General features: G+C 31.3%; 1 protein-coding gene across 2 annotated transcripts in view; it reads right to left on the reverse strand.

Annotated features, from left to right (window-relative positions):
* The window catches only part of LOC118200110 (epithelial sodium channel subunit beta-like), a 70,522-nt gene extending 51,253 nt beyond the window's left edge, over nt 1–19,269 (reverse strand). For both annotated transcript variants that reach the window (XM_035372034.2, XM_085813344.1), the window contains exons 1-3: nt 19,059–19,269; nt 7,818–8,025; nt 5,295–5,417 (exon numbers count right to left, since the gene is read on the reverse strand). In XM_035372034.2, the coding sequence (XP_035227925.1) occupies nt 5,295–5,417; nt 7,818–8,025; nt 19,059–19,071 (344 nt within the window). In that variant the 5' untranslated portion in view covers nt 19,072–19,269. The remainder of the gene's footprint in view (nt 1–5,294; nt 5,418–7,817; nt 8,026–19,058) is intronic.
* Nucleotides 19,270–23,267: the final 3,998 nt, after the last annotated feature.

Consider the following 23,267-nt stretch of genomic DNA (forward strand, 5'->3'; position numbering starts at 1 on the left):
CCAGATCATTTCAGATCAACGGTAAGGCTTAAATGATCTATGATTCCCCTCATGCTTTAATCAGATATCATGGTGCAGGGACTGATGAATCTGTCGGCCACTGAGCGATTTTTCGCAAAAACTTCCTCCTAAAAAATCTAATAAAAAAGTGCGTTGAAACTAACAGGAAAGAAGCATGAGATATTTAGTTGTGACGACCTAATAGTGCCAAACCAAACATTGACAGCAAACTATGTGTTGCATATATTCTTGTAGCAAGGTTCTCCACTGCCCACACACACGACTTAAGTACATTGCAGCAATTTTCACTAGTGAAGTACAGCTCGTCTGCGAATAAGATGGAAGTCGGAAAGGGGTGTCTGCCACACTCGTCTGCAAGTAACCGTTAAGGAAAATCAAGTAATCAAGTAGATGCAGTAGCTAAACGTGCTGCTCGTGGCTCAGGTACAAATCGTTCGAGTTTAGGATCCTCCAGACGGTGGTTTTGTGAAGATTGATGGCAGTAGTGATTGTTTGTGTACTGCAATGAGCAGGGTCTGTCTCGAAAATATTTGGTGGTTCAGAATACTTTTAGGGAATAGCTCCCGGTACAGGTGCACAGTGGCTCACCCTTATATCAGCAATTTTATATTCCTCTAATCGGCCCGGAGTTTCACTAAAAAAGCACAAATTTCCGAAAACTGCCGTGAGAAGGAGGAACTTTCTTGATTTTAATACTAAAATTACGTTGGTATTTAATATCTAGATTTATGTATCTTTAATACATTGCCTTAATTTCTTGGACATGTTTCAAGATGTATCTTTAATACGAGTATATTGTCGTTCTTACATACAACACAAAAAATATTCTATGCCTTATATATACGGCTTTGCCGATCAGAGGGCTAAATTAGATGCATAGACGGTAACTCTGCATTTGTGAAATCTTCTGTCCTGTCCTATCACTCTCCATTCTACATCCATTCTGTCTACTCTATGAGTGGCTATCGAATGATGGAATTTCCTACGCGAACATTTTTATTGATTCCTCAACAACTTCCTCTATTGCGTTACCCTAGTGCTTGTCCGACCTTGCTTGACTACCTAACCCCCTGATTTGTCTTTGAGCAACCTACCCTTCCTAGAAGTTTGCACATAGTATGATTAGCCTCTTCGTCGGCCAGCCGCCTAAAACGAAAAATTATATAAGAATTCTAATGATCCAGGTAATGTATTTCAAGAGTAAAGCTACTAATTAATAATGATTATTATTATAAAGAAGAAGAACTGCGTTTCTTGTTTTCAAGTCGTTTAGTTTGCTGATCAGTGTCAAACGGATTAAGAAAAATTAAATACTGCACTTTGCCGAATAGCAGCATATTGGCAAGTATAAGGTAAATATATTTGATTTTGCGCAGTGTTAATGCATTTCATTTAAATCGTTGAGTATTTCATTACATTTGAAACAAGAATATCTTACGTTTTGTCGAGTGAGAACACGTTGCTTTTAAACTGATGAATTTATTAATTGAAATTTCATTTCGCAAAATACTAAATGAATAAAAATAATTGAAATTTAAAATTTGTACTTAGAGGCGCCCACGTTCGGGTGGAATATGTGTGCTCAATATTTGTTAGTTCTTGCATGTCGGCGTTTTTTCACAGTGCGAGGAATGACATATATCAGTGGTCCCAAACACATATACCCAAAGGTGTATAATAAACATATACATATCCACAGTGTTCCCAAACATATATACATACATACATGCATATAGATTCTTTATTATTTAATAGTAGGAATGAAATGATTAAACTTCTTGCTCTTATTCTGAAGTTTTGTTTATCAAAGTATCAGTACGAAAGACTCTACTAAAATGAAGAACAGAAATATAGCAAAAGAAAAAAAAAAAAAAGGTTACTTCATATTGTCAAAAAAAATTTGGTAATTTCATGTAATTTGTTCTGACCATTATTTATGGTCGAAAACGTAATATAAGAAAACTCCTTATACATAGCTTTACGACTGAATAATTTTAGACCGTTACATTTATTACGATAAAATGTGTGGTTAAAATTTTAAAACCCTTAAATGAATTTGGATCATTAATTACTAATCGCAAATTAGTAATATAGTTAACATCTCTAGAACAGAATTGACATAATGTAAATTAAGGTTCATAAATATACCGCACTATGAAAGCAAATGGAGCGACTTTCATACATCTTGAAGAGATATATTTTCCCAAAATTACCTGACATAATTTCAAAGTATTTTTGAAAAGGACAACTTTTCATACAACTTAATGACAATTAATCATAAAAGACTAACTGAATACCACATCCGTTTATCTGATGTTGTATATCTCTAGAAGATAGTACGTGCCAATCAATTCATTTTCTAAATTAATAATAAGCTAAGGAAATGAAGTGATAAAACGTAATATCATAAATTATACATTTTATGTAGAACTAACGAATAGTTATATGATAGCTTATGCTAAAACAATGAATAAAATGTAGCACAGTTTGCAAAGGATTATATGCCTCAGACAATACATTTAGAAATAAAGAAACCCATGAATAGTCAATGCAACATAAAGAATGCATGATGCGTTCCTTAATATTTCTCCCAAGGTTAAGTTTTTAAAGTTTCTGGGAATGGCAACAGAAAATGAATGCGTGTATATGCACAGATGGTAGCATGAAATAGCATCAAATAAAATATTTACATAACAAGAACTCAAAAGCGGTCTTCAAAAATGATAGATGCGGAAACAGAACTAATCCACTTATCTGTTTTTTCTCGTCTTCAGTAATTTATTTTCTGACTACTGCTCGCAGGATTATTTTTCCCGATGATTCTAACAATAGTGTTTAAACAGAAATGCTAACAGAAAAATTATTTTTGTCAAAGAATTTGACTTCAGAGACAATATTTACACAGTTTTTAATTCTCGAGAGGCATCTTTTACTACCATTGTATTTGTTGCATAAAATGTTTGCATGTTATAACATAGCTTTTTATTCAGTTTATAATACATTTCCTAGGTGCTTTACCAGAAATTTTCAGTTCTGGATTTGAATTTAAACTGTTTTATTACTTTTCTTTGTTTATTTTACATTTAGAAATATTTTTAAGCCATACCTTCAACTATGCTAGCTCAAATACAGCAAAAAATGAAATCCTGAAACCAGTTCTCATTTTACTGAGCAACCTAAGTTTAAAAATACATTTAGATGATTTGCTATTAATATTTTAACTTTTAGCCGCCCGCAAGAAAAAAATGGCCTTATATAGCAGTTATAGGGTTTTACCTTTCCCCTCCACATTTCTTCAACATCGGCGCTAACATCATGTCCCAATTTCTGACACATGTGCGCTAAAATGTCCGATGTACGGGATTGTCAAAAAGAATTCTCCTCTTTTTTTTTTTTTTTTTTTTTTTTTTTGCAAGTTTATTTACACACTCTATGCACCGCTGAATTTAATGTTATTCTAACTCTGTATATAAATATATGTAAGATACAGTAAAATACGATAGCTGTTTTAAAAAGAATTGGCGATCTCAAAATTAATATTCTAGGTTTGGTTATCTCCCCCTAAATTCATCTGTCCTCCCCAATTAGAGAATATTCTATGTTATGTAAAGCTACTCGAAAAGGGGTAACTAAAACTAACCAATCATAGATTAGCTGTACTTTGTACATCAAACTTGGTATAAATCACATATATTTACGTTACACTTGTCAATATGCTGCCATTCGGCCAAGTGGAGTATTTAAATTTTCCTAATCTTAATTTTAAATACATTTGTCAGCTAAACACATATTCCTTCAGCGTATCCATGGAAGAACTTTTCACATAAGCCATTTCCTGACGTTTCGTTTCGCAATCGCTTGTCGCAGACATATACTTTCAATAACAAAAATGTTTTAAACGAGGCAAATATTAATGTTTTGCCATTTTTTTTTAATTCTGAAAAGCATTTCTATAAAAATTGGGAAATGTAACTCTTTATATATTCCTTCGAACCCAAGCTCAGGTTTGATTATTTGGATATAGCAAAGCCATGAGAGCTCTTTGACTAAGAGAAGGGTTAGCATTATGGGAGACTTTCCGAGAAAAAAAATAGCTGGTATTCCCGTTACACATAAGGAAAACCGTGAAAACCAATAATGCAGACAACCCGTTCGTCCGGAATTGAGCCCAAATCCAGTCGATCTACTAGTATTCAGGAGTATTTATCAAATTGGCGGGACACTGGTGGGACATCGGTTGTGACGGTTAACTGTCTACTTAACCATGCTGCTCCTGAATGTCTCAATCACCCAAGCACAACCTCTAAAGCTCTCAATACACACTACTTCGATTCATAGTATTGTCTGGATAAACTAACAAGAGATTACTATGAATTGGTGATACTGAGTTGCCCTCGATATGTAGAGGAGTTCTGTTACTGCACGTTGACCTAAAAGGGTCACACGTTGATCATTCATAGTGGCTCATTAGCAATGACAGGAAATAAAAATTAGGTATAAATGATGGTAAAGGACAAATACTTCTATCTAAAAAATTTCATTTATATAGTGCTTAACATTAAGGACATGCAGTGGATTGTGCATTACGTTCTGACCGACATTTATATTAAAATGTTTATCTATCTTTGAAGTAAATCCATCCGAATACACATTCTTGCTCTAGAGTTTCTGTCTTTTCTGAAAGCACTCGAAAAATGTATATTTTGATATTTGTTTCAAACTGACTATAAAGTCATTTTGAAAAATGAGATCCATTTTGATAAGAGTTAGAAGTCAGAGGGAAAGCCAGAAGTCAAACAGCAAGAAATTTAGCAAAAAAGCAGGAATGCTTGTAGAAGGAATAACGGATTACTTGTTTCTGTGTTAAAAATCCCTTGATTACCATGTTTAGGTGACTATAAATCCATGCAGTCCTCGACCTCTCTGCTTATTTCTTATGATTTTGTAGACTAAGCTGCTAATTCACTATAGACAACACTTCAGTTATCGAAAAGAAACATGACCTTGACTTTTGACATCATGGCTCAACATGACTTCTAAATATTTTGGCCTCAGAAATGTTCGTCCATGCTGAATGGTCGAAAAATGCTAACTCCTTAGCGTTAAGTTCAAGTACCTTAACATTCGAGTACCATAACATGCACATAATATGACTTGAAATGAGTCTTTTGAGCACATGGATAAATTGCAGTTCTTTGTCAAATATCATAACGCAAAAATACACTCGCAAAAATCAATTTAATTGCGTAATAGTAATGGAAGAAATTTCTCACCCATTTCTATTGCAGACTGTTATCGAAGGCACATCTACATAAGGAGGTGTTGTAACCTGCACGTCTACCAAAGTAGGATAAGCGAAATACATCACCAAGAAAGCTGACGTTTGATATAAAAACCTAGAAAGATATATATTTTTCATCAAATAAATGTCAGCATAATTTTTATTGCAATAAAAATACTCTATAACAATAAAATGCTTAATTGGTTTCTTGATATGGGAAATTAAAAGCTGAATTTCGCTGAAATATTCTACATTCCTTTCTTGGTACTACCTTTTTGAAGAGGCCATTTCGATCAGTTGCCAAAATCGGAGGATTAGTCGCCAGGACTGGGAAAACGAAATAGCCAGATTTTTAACGTGCAACATGGTTACATCTTAGATTGTTGATGACAGAGGTGTCATATGATATCGTTAGTTCAATATTTTTCTTCCTCTAAAATGTTTATAATTTTTTTAAATTTATAGTGCAAAACTGGTCTTGAAATGAAATTTTTTGATTGAGAGGAAAAGCATTTGGAGATGTAATGTGAAAAAACTGTAAGGGAACGGCAAGTCCCTTCGTGCGGATATTGGTTTTGGTTTATGTGATTACAGCAAAGCCTCGAGGGCTATTTATTTGCCTAAGGGGAGGGATGCCTTCGTAGATGACTTTTTAAGGGAAGTTCGTACATACATGGTAAAAACCATGAAAACGCCCATGCAGCCAGACCGTTCGCGAGATTTGAACCTCGTACTGAACTACCAGTATTCAGCGACTTTTTCGCTCGGCCGCTGGTCAGTCAGCCTTCATGCAGATAATTTCTTTCGTAGTTCCAGGATTCCTTTTCACACTATTTAACGCTTCATATACTGTAAGGGTGAAAAACTGTCTTTCATGAGATGGTGCCACAGCCAGTTAAATATTGTGAAAAATCAGAAAATACCAATATTTTTGACAACAGTATCAGTTGTCGAATTATGGTCTCCATAGAGATGAATAGTTGTTATTTCTACCCGTATCTGCGGATTTTAATTTTTTGAAGGCTGTCATAGAGTTTTCTATTTCCGCCAAATTGATTTTAAATGCTTCTAGATTTCTCCAAAACGCATGCTGTTGCTGTGTTAACAACGAAATAACGAATTTTCTTTTGAAAATTGAAAATGAAAAACGTTCAAGGCCAGCCAATGATGATCTATGAATTTCCATTTACGGAAGATATATATCGCATTAATTATTGCTTATTTTGAGAAAACATCTAATAAGTTTTAATTATTAAGACTAAGAAAACCAGTTAAAACTTAATTTTAAGATATCTTGTATTGTTAATCAAGCTATTGACTTTTTCACTAGTATTACTTAACAATAATTAAGGATTCTTAAGGAGAGTTTTAATTGGCAGATATTTCTATTTGTAAGGCATTTAGATCAATTCTAAATGCTTTGATTTTGACTCGAACTTAAACGAAACCTAAACAGAATTTAGAATTATTCACAAGAACTGGATAAATTCTGTATTTTTCAAATTCATATAAACAGAAAAAGTATACAAAGCAGTTAGGGTTCAGGAATTATTCTTTTTTTTATGCACAAGATTGTATTCTGTCTCTAATGGAAAGAGCTCGATGCTTTGAAATAATTAATTAACTAACTGATAATGCCAACTAGCCAACCAATCTACGTCGAATGGATACCATACCAACTGACCAACCAATCTAGTATGTCAACTGCATTACATACCAGCTAACAACTCTTTCGTTAAATGCAGTGTATTTACAAAAATGCATTACATTTTATAAAAATGCAAAAACTACAATTAAAATTGCATACAGATGTTGAATACTGTTATGTAGTGAACTAAGTATCACTAATACCGAGTGTGCTAAATATTGTTAACAAACTAATCGTCACTAATACCTAGTTTAACAATGTAAAACTGTCTTTCATACACATTAATTTTTTACAAAAAGTACGTGAAGAGTTATTCAAAGAAATTGCACGATCAAGAAAGACATAAATTGCAATAAAGATATCTGTTGTAACTCATAGCTGGCTTAAGAATTTAAAAACATCCTTTTTAAACTCTTGGCTGAGATTATCCGCCTAAAATAGTTATTATGAAAAAGGGAAAAATATATGTCCAGTTAATATAATTTCTTGAGTCCAGCTAATAATTTATTATGAAAGAGACAAAGAACTACATTTATTGCTTTTAAATCGCTTAGGAGTTTAATCAGTAATAGACAAATTAAATTGGAAAGAAAAATAAAACACCCCAGGCTTTGATGAATGACAACGCACGGACAGGTGAAAACAAAATAAAAATATTTTATTTCGGGAAGTGGCAACACATCTTTTTTAAATTGCTAAGTTTGTTCACTAAATAAAATACATTTTTTTTTTAATAACAGTTTTAAAGAGTTGGCCGAAAACTTCCAGAAAAATAAATAAAGAACAAAAAGAAGTTGCTTATTAAATTATTGTCATCCCAATAATTTCACTAGCAAAGCTTTAATAATAAATAAATACTATACGAACCCAGTTATGCTTCCCAAAAATACAAATGTCTTAAAAACTTTGCTTCGAGTGGTGGGAGCCGTAACTATTTGCGGTACACCCGTCAGCATGGATTTCTGCAGCATTTCCTTGCAGTACTCGGCAATTTCATTTTCCTTCTCGCTTTCAGATTTCGGTTTTTTTTTCCTGAAAACGGGATAAGGTGTTGGTGCCCTCTGAGCCGGAATGTCTGAGGAATACAAAATGAATCACAAATCACTTTCATGCGCATAAGAAATTATCATAAATTTGAATTTAGTTTGTAAAATAAAAATAAAAAAAAACTTACATTTTTATAACATAAATGACTTTACAGAAGGAATGCCTTATATTTTTTACCTTGATTATTAATGTATATGAATATTTTACAATGTTACCGCATATAACTCTTTTTATTTACTGTTGACTTTCCAAAGAATCCCCGTTAAGTTTTATGCATTTTTTAGTGCTAAAATAAATTTATATAGTTATTAAATCCATGTATCCAGCAATTTTATATGTTTTCTATTCCGATAAATCTGCATAACGTAACTCCATGCCCTTGTCTTGTAAATAATCTCCTCAACTAAACTATCTGCGTAAAGTAAGTTCGTCTAGATAACATGAGAGCAAAAATGTTAAACAATTGTAATCTTCCAAAATCCATCGTTGATTAAATTATTTTAATGAAACGAAGTACATGAAAGTTAGCTAACTAAGGAAAGGGATGCTTTCGTGAAGGCTACTTAAGGAAAATTCGCTTGTATTCACGCTACACATAGAGAATACTCCGAAAACCAACCGTGCAGACAACTGGATGCCGTGGGTAGAGAATATCTCTTTTTAGAATATAGATTCTCAAAGAGATCTGTCTATATGGACCTCCTGGTATCTATTCCGATCTGCATAGGGTCCATGTCAACGAAAAAAAAAAATTAAAGGTGCATAATATCTAAATAAGGGTCTACAGGACCGGATCCCATTTAGCAGATTATCACCATAATTTAGGCATTGAATAAATGCCATTATGCAACTAACGCAGATTATTTTATCCATATACTTACTTAATACTTTCTTATAGAGTAGGCATATAAATTAACTAATTATAGTATATTAATTAAGTATATTTAATATACTTGTGTAAGAAGGTACCTATTCGCTTATGGCTACGATATATGTAACTTGTAAAAACTTGCAAATTTGATACCGGTAGCATGAAATACAATTTTTCACTTTACAGTAAACTTTATTAGAGTGAGTAGCTCTGTTCAGGCTCTTAAAAACACGTTTGAAGTTGATAAATTTGAAAGAAAAATTCAGTATTAAGGTAGCGTTTTAAAAACCACTCAACCAGTGTAAAATTTCATCTGAGAAGTGTCACTGTGAGGTAGATTTCGCACTTGTCACGTGACATTTCAAAACATTTTTCTTTTGCATGTGCGTATTTTGGAATGCTTTGGGTGAAATTTTAACTTCGGTTTCACTTTGTTTTGGAGAAGTCAAGTATAAATATTATACTTCCTGAGTGATTCTGTGACGACTCCTAGGAAGAGGTCTACGAAAAGCAGAAAAATCGGCAAGTGGTCTACGGGACAAAAAAGTTTGGGAATCTGGTTTAACACAAATCAAATAATTAACCAACCAGAAGTTGTATAACATGCATATACATTTTTTGCAAGTCAGTGTTTCGTAATTGAGATTTTTAAAGTTCTAGCTTGAGATACCAAACCGAAACCGAAGAGAACTGTAAGGTGTTTTCTCTTTCGTTACCGCGTGCCTTCGTGGTATAACTGGAAAACGCGTCCGACTAATAACAATTGCAATGTCCGTAGTTCAAATAATGGTGAAGCCATTCTCTACACATATGTAGAATCTACAATACATGTTATTTAAGATTTGGGAGGATAGTAATGCAACAAAAGCTACGAAATCTGCGATGTTTATCCAGCTGCATTACATGTGCGCAAATGCCAAAAGTAGTTTGCTAGTGTGAGGTTGGGTAATCTTGATTTTTTGTGACTGCTTATACCTTGCAGAATCTCACTAGCAAAAATTTCCTATCATTTACGCTCGCTATTATTTATTTATGCAGTTTATTTCTATTAATTTGTACATAGCGATAGTCAAATTAAATTATAGTTCATTAAATAATTATCCTCTATCATATCAAACAGCTTGTCTGAAGGCATGCGTGCATTTTTGGGAGCAGTTTAATGTATAATACGTTCATGTACCCAAAAATATACATATATTTTCTAAATTATATAACTTGATAAATATATCAGGATAGTAGGAAAAGAAAATGAACTCACAAGCAGACGCTTTCATTTCAAGCGTAGAGAAGAATTCTCCGAATAGTATTTTCTTCATGATGTCGCACAGCATAAGATACACTTAGCGTTCTTAATTACACTATTTCGAACCATTTCGGTTTAAATGCGACGTTTTCTATCAATCTCTAAAGACTTGATACTAAAATGCCTTTATAACTAAACTAGATTTAAGAAATGTATAAGAACAGTTTATCCCGTGCGTATGAAGTAGATGAGATGTAGAAAGTGCAAAACTTTGAGCAAATTAGTAGTTTCCTCTTAAAATTATAAGGTTCGAAAAGTGCAAAGTTGTTATTAGAGCCTAAAATCAATAAGTATGGATTGATTTGTTGTTAACATATGCATCAATTACTCCCAAAATAGAGTGATATTTCTTTTTCTAAACTTATTATCGTGGCAGAAAACTTAAGATAAATATTGGTGTTTTCTATTTATCAAACGAAATAAAGTAGAACTGAGAATTACGTTTCCTCAAATTCAATTTCGAATCTGAAAATTTCAATTTAATTTAATTTGTTAGGTTTATTTTTTCCAGCTTTAGTTTGTTTAACATCCTGTTAAAATTCTTTAATAAAGTTTTATTAACTACATGCGTAATCAGCCGCCTAAAATAAGTGTACAAAATAAAAAAAAATATGTAAGGATTTTAGGTTAGGTTAGGTTATTTAACTACGGCAGATTTAATTACTATCTGCCCTGGAGGCTTTACCGAGATGGCTTCGTGGAGGACTTTCTAAGGGAAACTGGCTCGTATACACGTTACACATGGGAAACACCACGAAAACGCCCATGCAGCCAGCCCGTTCGCGGGATTCGAACCGCTCGGCCGCTGGTGGGCCCAATGTAAGGATTTTAGAGACTTCAGCTAGTGCAGCTTCACCAATCCAGCTAGTAATTAATTATGATACGAATGAAGAATTGAGTCTATCATTTAGTTTTTTAATCACTAAAACAAAGGGTAAATTTGGGAAAAAATTAAAAATTAAATATTTTATGCGTTGCCGAATAGCAACACATTGACGCGTGGAAGAGAAAAATATTTCATTCCGGGAGGCGGCAACACATTGTTACGAATTTTATACATATACGGATAATTTGAATCAAGTTATATGCGAACATTCTTGTATTTTTCTGTATAATGTAACATGAAAATCTAGAGAGGGGATATTCTTCCAGCAAGTTTATTTAACTTTCAGTAATGCTATCTTGCTAATTTGGCGACGGCTTTGTCGAATAATTTTTGTCGCCAAACTTGGAGACCATTTGGCGTAATTTGGTTCGGTCTCTGTATCACCGTAATAGGTATTGTTACTGAATATCTCTAATTGACTTCAGATGCAACTGTAACCGTACACGGCCTCATATACCTTCCAGTAATTTTGGGAAGTACTAGAAATATCTCTGCTGCCTGGTAAGAACTACAAATGACCGAAGAGAAAGCATCCGCTCTCAGTTGTTGTTGACAGTTATTAGTTCAGAACGACATCGGAGTATTGACAGCCTAGCCTTTTAGATGCGCTTTGCATTACATTATGTTTCTTAGTAGTTTGAAATGTAACTACTGAGAGTACTCTGTGATATTGTGAACACCTGTACGAGTATTTCTGTGGAAAGTTCCAGAACTCTGAAGTGTTTCTTTTGATAAAATACATTTGATCAAACTATCATCGGACCAGTGTGCATTCAATCAATCTATTACGAACCTGTACGGAGGCAACAAAATTAATTTTAAACGCTGGGTTTGTTTCTTAAACTCGAAAGACAAACAAATAGCTTACGCTTGCCGAGTAGCAGTATACAGTGGCATAAATAGAAACTAAAATAAATAACTAAAAAATATATCAAAATCACATGTAAGAAATTAAATTAAATCTCTACGATAATTTTGGAAGAAAATCTTTATAAGTCCAACATTTAAAAGTTATAATATTTTACTTATTAAATTCTTACTATTATAGCTCACACTCTCCCTATATCTTGTTGAAATTTTCAGTTGTTAATAAAATACTTTTCATTCATCCACTCAAGGTCAAATACATTTTTTTAAACTTGTAGTGTTACACTTGATGCTTGATGTTAATACAGTTTTTTCACATATTAAAGTCAATTCCTAATTACTTCACAAAGCTCCTGTATGGTGTTGTTACGTACGTTATTGTTGTGAAAAAAAAAAAAAGAAAAGGCTACAAGCATACTTGCCAACCTATGACACTCAAAAATCAGGAGATGTTTTTAAGAAATCGGGAGATTTTTCACAATGTTATAAAGACTTTTTAAATGAGGAAAATATAGTTTTTAATAATGAATTAACTTTAAATAGTAACTAATTCTTAAATGCAAGCAACACAAAATTACCTTACACATAAAAAACATTTTTATTACTTGCATCGTTTAAGTAAACCAAAATATATATATATGTATATATTGTAAATCGGGTTGGCGGGAGAGCGGTCGAAAATCGGGAGAGTTGGCAAGTCTGCTACAAGTAAGAAGAGTTAAGAAATGCTGGGAATGAACATTTCACTGTGAATCACGGTTAAAATTTTATAGACCCCAAAACTGGATGCCATACCCAAACTGTGAAGCGATTGTGGGGTAGTGCTAGATGGAGAAATTAACGTCAGCGGAGCACTGCTTGCACCGCTTACAATCATATTTGATAGAATTTATATGGTGTCGGTTATATTCAAAAACTGAAATTTTTTCTGCAATATTGAATATTTGTAATTTTATGCCACCTGTTTAGATTGACTTTCGTTTTGCTTTGTTATTTTTCATGCGTAGAATATTAAAGTTTAAAACATTTTTTTAAAAATTCACTTTCAAGAATTGAGAAATTATAATAAATTTACTTTTTAAGGAAATAATTTTTTTAGTCTTTTGAACTCTATTATTAGTCCAAAGGGACAATTTGCCCTAAAGGACTATTATTTTCGTTTTGGCATTTTGCGTTGGTTCACTATAAATGACCGATTCACTTTTCAAATTGCTGCCACCAAATATTATCTCCCTGTATTATATTTGAAGAAATTAAATAATGAAGAATCTGCATAAATGTATGTATGTTTCTCGCATTGTGATAAAACAAGGGTACCTAGAGCCATCCAATTTTAAATAACGTAGGTTTCACCCGAATATGGACATCTGGAAGCCCAAATTTGGAATTTTATTATCTATTTCATATTTTTTAAAACTTTAACGAATTTTTGATTAAAAAACTCAACGATTTAAAAGAAAGCAATGGCAACACTCTAGGGGGGGAGGAACCTCTTTATCTCCAACGTGCGGAACTGTCTATCGGAAATTCTAAAAAGATACTTATTTTAAAATTATTTTATACTCATTTTAAAATTATTTTATACTCATTTTAAAATTATTTTACGTTACTGCTGTTGAACTGAATTTCATGGTTTAAGTGCGGAAAACATGATATTTAATATATAAAGGTAACACACAAAACGTTAAAAAAACGCCCCTGCGGACGTAATTTTAAAACAAAAACGTTTCAGAATTTTTTTTTATTTCATAATTTTATACTTCGCAACAACAACAAGTGCCAAAAAACTAAAAAGCGGCGCATTCTTAACTGACGCCACTCTAATGGAATAGTACCGAATAGTGAATTATTTTTTATATAATGCGTAATTATATTTGTATTAAATTGCATATTGTAACATTTACATAAACTGTATATAGAAGTATTTTATGTGTAGCTTAGGGGATTTAATTTGAGAAATTAGCTGAAATGAAAATCAGCAGATCATTTAAATTTCAGAAGTTTAGAATTATTTTTTACCATAACAATGGTTCTAGAGTGAAATTTTATATTTATTATCGATATGTAATGAAATTTGTACAAGGAATTTGTTTATGCTTGCAAGAAATAGTATTTTAATATAAAGGCATAACAATTTCAAATTTTTAATAATTATTTGTTAAATTTATTTTAAAAGTAGACTTATTGAAACCCACACTTAGGATATTTAGATCCTTTCTTTTGGGATCTTGATGATCAAGTATCACCGTAAACAATTTCCATGCAATAAAGACACAGTTAGTTTCATTTTACCATCAACTGCAACAAATTTTGCATGAAATAATTTTATACAATAATGCAGATTTAAATTCACATAACAGATGTAAAACACAACTGATTGGAATTTAATGTGAATAAAATTAATTGACAGAATTTCAATACAGTGTTGAATGTGAGAGATTTTATTATTATTACATTCTAAATGAAAGGAAAGATGCTTATTATGTGGATTAAATTGGATGAAAAGTGAACTGAAATTATCTGTTAAATATTATTGCCTTCCCCTTATTGTTATTTTAGTAAAGTTGTAAGCTCCTAGTTTTTTATTTGAAAAATAAAATAATATTCTTAATTTATATTTTGCATAATTTTTTACTTATTTGTTGTGTTCACAAATTTTATAAAAATTTGCGAATTTAAACGAAAAAGATGTTTACAGTCTTATCTTCTAGGGATACTTAAACTAAAATTGCAATAGCAATTGCTTCTTTTAAATGTTATTGATTTATTAGCCCCTAAACAATGTTAGTTCCAACTAGGATGTTACTTTCAAATAGGATATTAGTCTCCAAAAAGGCATTTGCATCGAAACACTCAAATGCGTTGTTAACTTTTCAAATTGTAGCTACCAAATATTATCTACCTGTATTATATTTAAAGAAATAAAATAATAAAAAATCTGCGAAATGTAAGTATGTTTGCTTACATTGCTTTGGGAAAAAGCAACTAGAGCCATCAAATTTTGAATATATAATAAATTATTCAAAATTTGATGGCTCTAGTTCCAGGCGTCATATCCACCCAAATATGGCACCTGGAACAACGAATTTTGAATTTCTTTTATTATCTATTTCATGTTTTGTAAAATTTTAACGAATATTTGATTAACAAACAAACTCGACGACTTCAAAGCTAGCAATCGCAACACCGTACGGAATAAAACCTTTGTATCTCCATCGGAAATTCTAAAAATAGGCTGTTTTTAAGTATTTTGTGATTTCGCTGTTGAATTGAATTTTCGATTTTATGTGGCGTAAGAGGACAAATAAGAATTTTATGTGGCGTAAGAGGACAAATAAGAAGGTTTTGGAAGGCCATCTTAGTAAGAAAAACTGAATATTGTTATGATGAACTGAGAAAAGACTCAAAATAAGAAGCAGAAAATGTATACCAACATTTAACGCTGCATCGGTGATTCTAAACGTACACTATAATGCTTTTAAAATTTGTTTAATTTTGCAGTTGAATTATATATGGCGCAAGTGCGAAGAAAATGATTTAATAATAAAGCTAAAAAGACAAAAAGAAGGAAAGAAAATTCGCGATAGTGAGTGTAAGAGCAGACTCGTAGATTGCAAGCTCAGCGAGAGCGTAGAAAACTTTAACAAACCCTTTTGGGCGACCGTTAAAACCTTTCAGATTTTTTTAAATTATTGATTACTGTTATGTAATGAAATAGGTAAACCTAGCGTTTAAAATTTTTAACTGGATTTAGTATCCCGAAAGAAAGACTTGATATGAAAATATGAAATCCTTTCTTTTTAAAAAATTTAAATTTTAAATTCGCGGAAATATATCTACTAATTCTTTATTAAAAATATCGTATTCTGTGAGGAAGAAACACTTCAATATGTCAGCTAAAAATTTCTTAAAAGTATATGTTTGCAGTAGGAAAAAATATTTAAAAACGATGAAGAGAATATTACTATTCCCGGTCTCCCTTATTGTGTAACACTTAATAATACATTTTTTTATTGTTTCGAATTCTTTTTCAGCTCGCCTTCCTCAATAATGCAAATATACTGCACAAAGGTTCGTGTTTCCTTACAAAACATATAGTTTAATACATACCTACCAAAGATAAATGCATCATATATGAGACTTATTTTATGTTAGATAATGCTATTTTAGTAATATAAATCTTACTAATATGTTTTAAGCAGTGCATTATCATTACAAATATTAAAATATAACCCTGTCTACGAAAATCCTTACTCGAGCTTAATTTTCTGTTTGTAGACTATCTACCGAAAGACAAAAACATTTCAGATGATGCAGATTTTTATGGTTTAGGGTTTTTAAATTTTAAAAAGACAAGGTTTACAAAAATTTGGAAGTCTAACTTTTATATGTTAATGTAAAAAGATATGCGAATTTTTCCACGTACTTCTATTCAGGAAAATTTTATGCTTATTATAAAAAGTAAAATACAAAACTTATGACTCCCGTACAATAAAAAGTGACCACGATATTTCATTTTAAAGTTTGAGATCATACTGAGGGGCCCATACATAAATTAAAGAGCGAACTGTTACCATCTGTAACTAACAAAAAATAAAATATCAGTTTAGAAAAAGATTTCTGATGTTAATAGATTGACTAATATTTCTTTGCAGATTGTCACGAAATATATTGACCAGTATAAATTTTTTCAAAAAGGAAATATTATTCACTGAATCTTATATCGTGTTCTGAAAATGCAGTCAGATTTCAATGTTAATACATAAACAATTCGTAACATTAATTTCATGAATTCAAAATGAAGAATACTTTTAATTTCATGAATTTTTATATGATTATTGGATAATAAATCTAAAGTAATAAATCTTCATGAGAATATTAGTAAAGTGTCTCGGATATGTTTTAGGACACTTGTATTTTTTGAAATTTATATGCATTATTCTTGCACTAATTATTGAAACATAGACACCAAATTTGTTTTTGAATATAGTATATTTTAAGCTTTGCTTGTTACAAAATAAATTTCATCAAAATAATTTTGCAATGAAACAATTTATTCAAAGTGCATCAGTCGATAACTAACATAATGATTCGGAGATATTTCGGCAAATGAAGTTTCTTGTCACAATGCTTTACTTTAAATGAATATAAATTACAAGAATTATCGTCGGTATTTAGAATTACTTTTTTAGCAAAATATATCAACTATTACATATTTGAAGGGAACATGCCAAGACGCTAAAAACTAACGATAGCTTCAATTAGAAATTTAAAAATTCATCATTTTAAAGAATGTAAAAGCATTTGAAATACCCAAAAAATCCTTGATGTACAACTTTCAAATATCTCTGATGTTATAAAACGATTAAATTATTAAATTTGCATGGAATTGTTGAAAATGCTCTGAAGTCTAAACAATATTACAACGTAACACCAGGGAATCAGAGATTTAACCTAAGAAAAATCAAACAAAACTCAAATATTAATGCTGTAAAACCTGCAGCGCATTTTGCAATAATAATTAACCCTAAAACCGTTAAAAGAATTATTACAGCACGTCGATATAATAGGCGATCAAGAAGAAGGCATCTCTTCGTTAACAGGAAACAAGAAAAATACGTGTAAGTTCGCAAAATTTGTGGTAAGCAAAGGTTTATCATATTAAAACAATGTTATATTTTTAAAGGAGTCAGAATTAAATATATTCAGGTTTCTTGTACGAATTGCAGTGTGGCGAAAGCAGAATGAAAAATGGCTTCAGAAAAATGTGTTGTCTATTGTTAAACCTGTGGGTTAAGGCATAATGATTTTCAGATGTTTCATTGACTCTCGGATAGGAAATAGACTTAATCTTGTCGGGATGAGTTAAAAAAAGAATAGAGAAACATAGCATTCTTCGAAAGCTCTAATAAAAGCAATTCCTATGGAAGAATAGTACAAAATAGAACATTCTTACACAAAACAAACTAGCTTCTATTGTTTATGCCCATGAAATTTTACAGCTAACGGAAAAGGTTTGATTCTAATACTATGAAAGTTAAGTGAACTGTTTAATTTCAATATTTGGGAAATTTTACTTCATTTCCAAATTTCCTTTAAGAGTCGGTTAAGAAACAAATTAGAATACCTGGAGTTTGATTTTTTTCATTAAATGCCATTCAGTGATATTCTGTGATTTACTAATGTGTAACATTTATTCATTTATTTAAGTCTAATTCTAGCTAAAGGATATCCAACAAAATATTGAATATCCCATTATTTTTATGTTTTTTAAGCATAAAGTGCATTCAAAGAGTCTGAATACTTATGCGAGTTCATTTTCAAAACGATTTAAATAAGTGTTCCCCCCCCCCAAAAAAAAATGCTTTGAATGCTTTTCCAAAACAACCAAATTTTAAAAATGGTGATTAATAGTATACGTGAAAAAAATAAAGTTATTTGGCTAGTATTTAATAATCGACATCTGCAAATAAAATTGGAAAACACAAGAGACTGAAAACAAATGTGAGCCATTGGAATGTGCTTTCAGCGTTTGAAAAAATTATAAATTACTTGTGCGAATGTTCTTTCCAAATACCACTTGTAACCAGTTATAAATGAATAAATGTTACACATTCGTAAATCACAGAAGAATATCACTGAATGGCATTTAATGAAAAAAAAAATCAAACTCCAGGTATTCTAATTTGTTTCTTAACCGACTCTTAAAGGCGATTTGGAAATGAAGTAAAATTTCCCAAATATTGAAATTAAACAGTTCACTTAATTTTCATCGTATTAGAATCAAATCTTTTCCGTTTTAGTTTTCTAATAGTTGTAAAATTTCCCTAAAATATATGGACTGGAGTATTATATAAGAAGCTAAACTTATAATCTTCATAAAAACTGACTGACAGAAATTTAAAAATGCCAAAACATGAATATTTGCATTATTTAAAACACTTTTGTTACTGGAATAATATGTCTACGAACAGCGGGCGAAAATAAAGACTGAATAAGAACTTTTGTGGACACGCTGTATATTAAATCGATATTAAAAAAGACTTAACATATTAATTAGTTAATTGTTTTTTTAAACTCGTAGAGATAGTGCACAAGTCTGTAGAGGCTCTGAAACAGATGTTATATGCTTACCTGTGTCGTACATATTTGCTTACAGAAATCTAAATACAGTTGCTCGAACGATAAAACACGGTTAATAAATTGAAATGCACAGTAAATGACTTTTTAACTATATTTAATCTCAAGGAGAGAAAAACGACTAAAAAATGCGGCTTAAGAAATTTCATTCTTGAAGAACTTCATGTTCCAAAACGCATACGCATTAGTTAAAAAGAACCCACTCTTAGATCGTCTGCACAGTGAAAAGACTAAATATCAGTTCTAATAGTATTCGTGCCAAATAAACAATTTAAGACCTTACGTCAGAGAAATAAATAAATAAAAAATAATTTTATGAAGGGAAAAAAACTTAAAGGGCTTTTCAACTTTCTTTTTATTTTAGTTTACATGAATAAAATAAACAAAATTGATTCTTGGGGAAGTATATGACTTGCTAACGAGGTTATAATGTCGCAGTAAAGCAGTCTCATTTTTTATTAATTTCGCATGTTTTTAGAGATGTTCTTGGGAAGGATTCGTAACGAGAAGATCATAATGATGCGCAAGTCTCGAATATTTTCGTGCTTTTTGATGCAAACAGGTGGACAGTAGTCCACGATAAACGCAAGTGCGAGACGTGCGTGTCAATCAAGATCCCGATTACGTGTCATACATCATCGTAATCGTTCGATATGGATTCAAAAGGCGACATGGAAAATGCATTCAGACAGAAATCGAATGAATAATTTGATTGGTTGTTTGCAAAGTTTTATGGAATTCTTCCAATGTATTTGGAAAGTGATTCTGCAGTAAAATGTAATTATATATTTTAAGTAGTTCTTGAACGATATTATTTAATGAATATGCCTATAAATTTTAGAAGAAATGAGCAACTTCTAATTCCTGTATGGATTGATTTTAAAATTGCGGTGCACTTCTCTGCTTTTTACTATAAAAGGTAATTTAATAGTTAGTTTACAGTATTAGCATTTAGTAAAATAAATATTTAACAGAACAGAAATCACGCTACTCAATATACAGCATATGAAGTATGAAAAAAAAATAAATGTTATAAAGTCGTGAAGTGAAAGTTTAAGAGTTTTTGTTTTACTGTAACTGAAAAGAGAGAATCCATTTTGTTTTACTGTAACTGAAAAGAGTGAAAGTTTATTTCAATGAGTAGGAATAATAAAGTGTTAAACTACTCATTAGAGAATGAATAGCAACATTGCACATTTTTTTAAAGAATAACATTTTGAAATTGCAAAAGCAAGAATTTAGAATTCGGAAGATGTTATAGTCAGTTAAGTTACATTTTTTTTATGTTGATACAAAATAAAGCATTTGTGTTAATTTGAACATATATTCATTATGCAAAAGTATTTATTTATCACATTAGTTGGAATCGACGTTAAAACCACATATATATAAACAAAAAAAAAAAAAAAAAAAAAAAATAGTCCTTCAGGGACAAAGCCCCTTTGGACTAAAAATCTGAAAGGTTTCAGATTTTATATTACGTCCAAAGGGGCTTTTGTTTAACCTTTATTTATTAAATCTCATGTTCTTTGCACTTAAACCATAAAATTCAGTTCAACACCAATGTCGCAAAACAATTTTAAAATTAGCATATCTTTAGAATTTCAGATACACAGTTCAGCGCGCTGGAGATAAAAAGGTCCACCCCCCCCCCACTCCGTCGAGTATTGCCATTACTCGCTTTGAAATCGTTGAGTTTGTTAATCAAAAATTCGTTCAAGTTTTGCAAAATATGAAAAAGATAATAAAACAAATTCCAAATTTGGGCTTCCAGATGCCCATATTCAGGTGGAAACGTACGTTATTCAAAATTGGATGGCTCTAGATACCGTTGTTTTACCACAATGCGAGAAACCTACATGCAGATTCTTCATTATTTAACTTCTTTAAATATTATAGAGTATTATACATATAGTTTTACAGTATAATACGGATAATATTTGGAGAAAACAATCTGAAAAGTGAATCGGACATTTACAGTAAACCAACGCAAAATGCCAAAACGAAAATAATAGTCCTTGAGGGCAAATTGCCCCATTGGACTACAAAGCTCTTGGTATATCCTTACGTAAAGACATGAATCTTATTTCAACAATTAATTTATTATACAACACTTCCTGAATTTAGAAATTTTGTGATTTTAAATCTACTTTATGTTACTTATTTTTAGATATTGTGATCTTTGGTATAATGTTCTATAATATGTTACAATAAGGAGATAATCCTCCCATAATAATGTGGAAGGATTACTCTTTGTTACAGAATTCAAGTTTTCTGTAACACAGAGTTACTTGCAGATGTATTTAAATAAAATAACATCGTATTTAGGTAATTGGTGTAGCAGCAGGCAAAATTCACCATTTTATGAGACTGCGATATTAAATTTTAAGTACCTTCGCTATCCAGGCAAAAAGAAACAAATTATATTCCGGACGCTACAAGCTACCGTAGAATGTTCCTAAACACAAAATTTAGTTTGAAAAATATCGAACCGACCCAAAATGGAAAACTGTATTCTTCAAGATGAAGAATTCCAGGAAATTATAAATTTAACAGTCTCAAAATGCAATTTTAGCAACTAGCAACTACTCACTCTAGAGTTCATCTCGAAGTTTCATCTAATTGTAATACTTGTGCTCCACAATTAATTAATGCATAATAAATCGGTTCCCGTAATTGATGGATACATACTCTAAAAACATTTTTATTAGCCCAGAAGGGCTATTAATTTCGTTTTGGCATTTTGCGTTGAAAACTTTAAATATCGGTTTACTTTTCAAACTGTTGTCACCAAATATTACAATCGTGTATTATATTTAAAGAAATTAAATAATGAAGAATCTGCATAAATGTATGTATGTTTCTCGCATTGTGATAAAACGACGGTACCTAGAGCCCACGAAATTTGAATAACGTACGTATAATATGGGTATCTGGAAGCAATAGTTTGGATTTTGGAGTTTGTTTTATTACCTAGTTCATATTTTGTAAAACTTTAACGAATTTGTGATTAAGAAACTCAACAGTTTGAAAGCGAGAAATGGCAACACTGTGCGAAACAAAAAACATTTTTATCTCCAGTGCACAAGACTGTGTATCAGAAATTCTAAAAGTTTGCTCATTTTAAAATTATTTTGCAATGTTGCTGTTGAACTGCATTTTATGGTTTAAGTGCGAAGAACATAATATTTAATAAATAAAGGTCAACCAAAAAACGTTAAAAAAGGCCCCTTTAGACGTAATGTAAAATCTGAAAGCTTTCAGATTTTTCTTTTAGCTAAAAAAGTTTGACCAGAAGGGCTTTTGATTTCGTTTTAGCATTTAGTGTTGGTTCACTATAAACGGCGTTTAACTTTCCAAATTGTTGCCACAAATTATTAGAGCCCTGTGTATTATACTTAAAGAAATTAAATAATGAAGGATCTGCATGAATGCATGCATGTTTCTGGCACTGTGAAAAAGCAACGGTACCTAGAGACATAAAATTTTGAATAACAAAGTCCTCCACTGGAATATGCGCATCCGGAAGCCCAAATTTGGAATTTGAAATTTGTTTTATTATCTATTTCCTATTTTGTAAAACTCAAGCGAATTTTTGATTAACAGATTCAATGATTTGAAAACGAGAAACGGCAACACTGTACTGAAAAAAAATTTTCTCCAGCGCGCGAGACTGTGTCGGAAATTCTAAAGATATGTTCTTTTAAAATTATTTTATTATATTACTGCTGAACTGAATTTTATGGCTTAAATGCGAAGAACATGATATTTGATAAATAACGGTAACACACAAAACGTTACAAAAAACGGCCCTCTGGGCGTAATATGAAATCTGAAAGCTTTCAGATTTTATTTATTTTTATGTTACCTCTCATATTTTGCCCAAATACATTTCTCAGATTTTTGCTCAAATATAAAATGATGAGAATTAATTAATATTTAAAGCAAAGCTGTTAAGAATAATATCGTTATAAGAATATTATCGTCTTGTTATAAGAATATTATCGTCTATGAAAAGAAGGTGACTTTTCATGCAATAGATTCATTTGCATTACTTTTAGTATTTTATGGAAACTCCACACCCAATAGTTTTCCAGCAAAGCGAAGTGGATTGGCCTAAAAATCATGAAATCCTTATCAATACCTGCAGTGAAGAATTCGAAGCCAATATGAAAATGAAACTACTATATGTTAATTTAAAGT

This window comes from Stegodyphus dumicola, chromosome 3 (assembly GCF_044657685.1).
Source record: "Stegodyphus dumicola isolate Sdum_Otavi_A_Nest chromosome 3, ASM4465768v1".
NCBI lineage: Eukaryota > Metazoa > Arthropoda > Arachnida > Araneae > Eresidae > Stegodyphus > Stegodyphus dumicola.